The sequence below is a fragment of the Colletes latitarsis genome, chromosome 3 (genome assembly GCF_051014445.1).
Source record: "Colletes latitarsis isolate SP2378_abdomen chromosome 3, iyColLati1, whole genome shotgun sequence".
NCBI lineage: Eukaryota > Metazoa > Arthropoda > Insecta > Hymenoptera > Colletidae > Colletes > Colletes latitarsis.
The window spans coordinates 43,580,853-43,584,002 of NC_135136.1; the positions used below are offsets into that span (position 1 = coordinate 43,580,853).

Genomic DNA, 3,150 nt, shown 5'->3' on the forward strand with positions numbered 1-3,150 from the left:
GCTCGACGTAACGATTCGTAATTTGATTTTAGAACACGCTTCGCACCTTGAATGCATTTACGAACACACTGAGAGAGTCCATTTTTCTATCCTTGTCCCAATCGAGTTCGGTGCCATCGGATCGGTGCGAATTGTGTAAACATCTCGCCCGTGTAGAATCACGAGCTACGAACGCAAATACTTTATCAAACGTAGTTCATTCACGAAAACTGAACCGTAGAAGTTAGGCAAAACGAGCAATGGCGGCTGCAGGAAGCGCAAACGTTTGCACAATTTTGCAAAAGCTTGGCCTTAAGCCGATTACAAAATCTAGCATCCAAAAATTTTACGTCCCGGCTTTCGGTGTTGCTTCGTACAGCGCATTGTCGGTCAATGTGATGAATCCGAGTCTTGTCATCAGGTAAGACAGTAAGGAATCCACTTTGTTCATATACATTAACCTATAACGTTAAGCATGGATCAGTTTCCTAGCCCACAGAACGTTACGTAATCTTCGGGCCGATACGTTCCAGTGATACATTTTTTCGGAATAATTTTGTAATTTTCATCGAAACGATGACCATTGGCATTTTGAACAAACATGATTACATAAAATATAAATATCGTGATCGGTTTTTTAGATTTCTTCACCTATTTACGTGCATCTCGTGACAATACGATTTTGCATGCATTCTAAGAAACGATTATTAATTCACAAAAGCACGCTACAGCTATGCCATTGAAGATTTTGATGATATTAAATGGATGAATTTAAACATTGGAATATTTCGTTTCAGTGGACTTCTTTTTTATAAACAATTCAAATTTGAATTCTGTTTGGAAGTATTGAGTTCTTGAATAACCTTAACCATACTTTTTTTTAACTTTCATTTTGAATTATTAAATTTCATATGCTTGTTAAAAAATATACTGCAAGTTATATATTTGATACAATGCTCTTTACTAGATATATTTCTTATTTTAGTATATAACCTTATATATCGCATGCCTGAGAATTTATATCATTTGTTAATCGTTTAGCAAAGAGAATAATTGTTTTAAATTATTCTAATTTGCATCATAGTATTGTTATTTCTGTATATTTATAGGGTATTTCCAAAGAAAGACATCACTAACATTTTACTGAGTAGTGCTCTAATTGGTATCAGCACATATATATATTCCCGTGAACATATGAATAAGGCTCCTACGAGTGTAAGAGTTGCATATAGGTAAGATGTATTATCTTGATTCTCTCAATGAATCAGATACTTTAAATTTTACCAATAAATTTATACATTATTCTATTTTTAATAGTGCTGCTGGTGCTGTATTGCTGAGTTTTGGATCAGTTTTAGTATGGGCAGTACTACGGTCCGTTGTACCACCTAATCCTACTGTGTGTACAATAGCTGGTATTGGTTCTGGACTTGCATTCATTAAAGTTGGATCTAGTTATCTGAACTTTGTCGATGAACAAGTACAAAAGAAGTAGATTTGATTCTTATTATTAACATGCCATCAATATGTATTAAATGCATCTATACAAAAATTTGCAATAATATAATGAAATAGTGGATTGAACCAAGAGTAAGAGAAAAAAAAGAAAAAAAATGTAATGTTAAGCAAAGAATTTTTAAATGTCTACAAATTTCTACATTTTGTATAGTATTTGCTTCGTAAATGGCAGAAGATTATGGGTAAAAATGTGTTCAATATAATTGTTAACTACTTTGTTTTTGTTCTCTATTCATTATTGGCAAGATCTGAAAGGTACTTTGTAAGCGCAAAAAATAAACGCTAAAATATTATTATTATAATTTACATGGAATGTCTAAATAACGAAAAGTAATTTCTGTAATTGCAAAATATACCTCACATTATATATTAGCACTCCCGTACACGTATACGGAGTTGCGACTTATATATCCAGTGACCAAAACTATGGGAAAAGAACAAGGCTGGATTTTTGAATTTGAAGTGGCTTTATAATATTTATGCATTTTATAAGGTGTACAATATGCCTATCGAAATAATTGAATAGCAGTAGTGATTGTGCTGTGTATGTGCACATTTGTTTGCAATTGTATTAAATATTGCGAATTAGAACAAATTAAACGATTTTGTTGCAAACGAAGAATTACGTATTATAATTATTTTCGCATAATCGTAACTGTAACAGATTTATTTATTGCTGTGCGTTCGCACGCTTCGTTGATAAGAAAGTTATTCGGAATTAATTTAAATTGAATTAATGTGCGATCTTATAAATGCATAGAAATGTGCATTCACCAAAACTGAATAATATTGTATCACTTGTATAATAAACTCTGTTATTAAACACGAACTGATGTATTTATCAGTATGTTTGCATACTACTAAGAATGAGGAAAAGCATCATGTTTTCTTATCAAAGTTTTACAATTTATTAGTAAGTTTTGCAGTAGACAAAATAGAGTTGTACAATAGTGTATGAAGATATTATTTGCTGAAGGATAAATTGTACATAGAAACCAGTCATACCCTATATTCGAATAATAGTACTCACACAATACTGTGTTTAAAATGATAATAAATAATAAAAGTGTGATAATAAGCATTCGAAATATGTAAAAGTTTCTATGATCAGTTTTGTGCAGTTTTAGTTACAAATTTAATAGTTATTCTACAGGAAATGATAATGAACCTATGTACGATGTGTATTTAGCTCTGAGAAGCTCCTGATCTTAATTGATTATATTTCATATACAATATCAAAGATTAAATTAGACGAAGAACATATAAATATTGACAGGTACAAAGTAGATACGTTGGTTGATCTTAAAACAAAAATCCTACCGCAAAAGTTACAATAATTTAATGACGTTTAATGTGTGTGTGTGTGTGTGTGTGTGTTTTTTTTATTTATCGTTTCGTTTGTTATTAAAACATATTTAAACATAACGATGTACCTGTCACGTTAACGCGATTTGTATACGAATAAAAAGATAAACGCGGTACGAACGGAATTGCAAACAGTAGTAGAATGTAGTTTCTCATGTTTTGATCTGACTTCCATTGTCTTCGTATTAATGATACTGTATTATCATTCCTGACGACACGCGACGTATCTTAGCTCGGTAGGAAAATGGTATGGAAGTTGCAAACATCTAATTTCATTAAAACATTATT

The 3,150-nt window shown here is 31.4% G+C and overlaps 1 protein-coding gene across 1 annotated transcript; it reads left to right on the forward strand.

The window, feature by feature from the left end:
- Nucleotides 1-97: 97 nt before the first annotated feature.
- On the forward strand, nt 98-2,326 carry LOC143340765 (uncharacterized). The gene is made up of 3 exons (XM_076763063.1): nt 98-400; nt 1,089-1,211; nt 1,297-2,326. Exons 1-3 carry the CDS (start codon nt 240-242, stop codon nt 1,472-1,474), a joined length of 462 nt encoding a protein of 153 aa, XP_076619178.1. The 5' UTR covers nt 98-239; the 3' UTR covers nt 1,475-2,326.
- The last annotated feature ends 824 nt before the right edge of the window (nt 2,327-3,150 follow it).

Bases quoted from the DNA above. Each gene is read 5' to 3' on its own strand.
- LOC143340765 (XM_076763063.1), top strand. From the start codon at position 240: ATGGCGGCTGCAGGAAGCGCAAACGTTTGCACAATTTTGCAAAAGCTT. The intron at 401-1,088 runs GTAAGACAGTAA...GTATATTTATAG, and splicing joins AATCCGAGTCTTGTCATCAG to GGTATTTCCAAAGAAAGACA. The intron at 1,212-1,296 runs GTAAGATGTATT...TATTTTTAATAG, and splicing joins AGTGTAAGAGTTGCATATAG to TGCTGCTGGTGCTGTATTGC.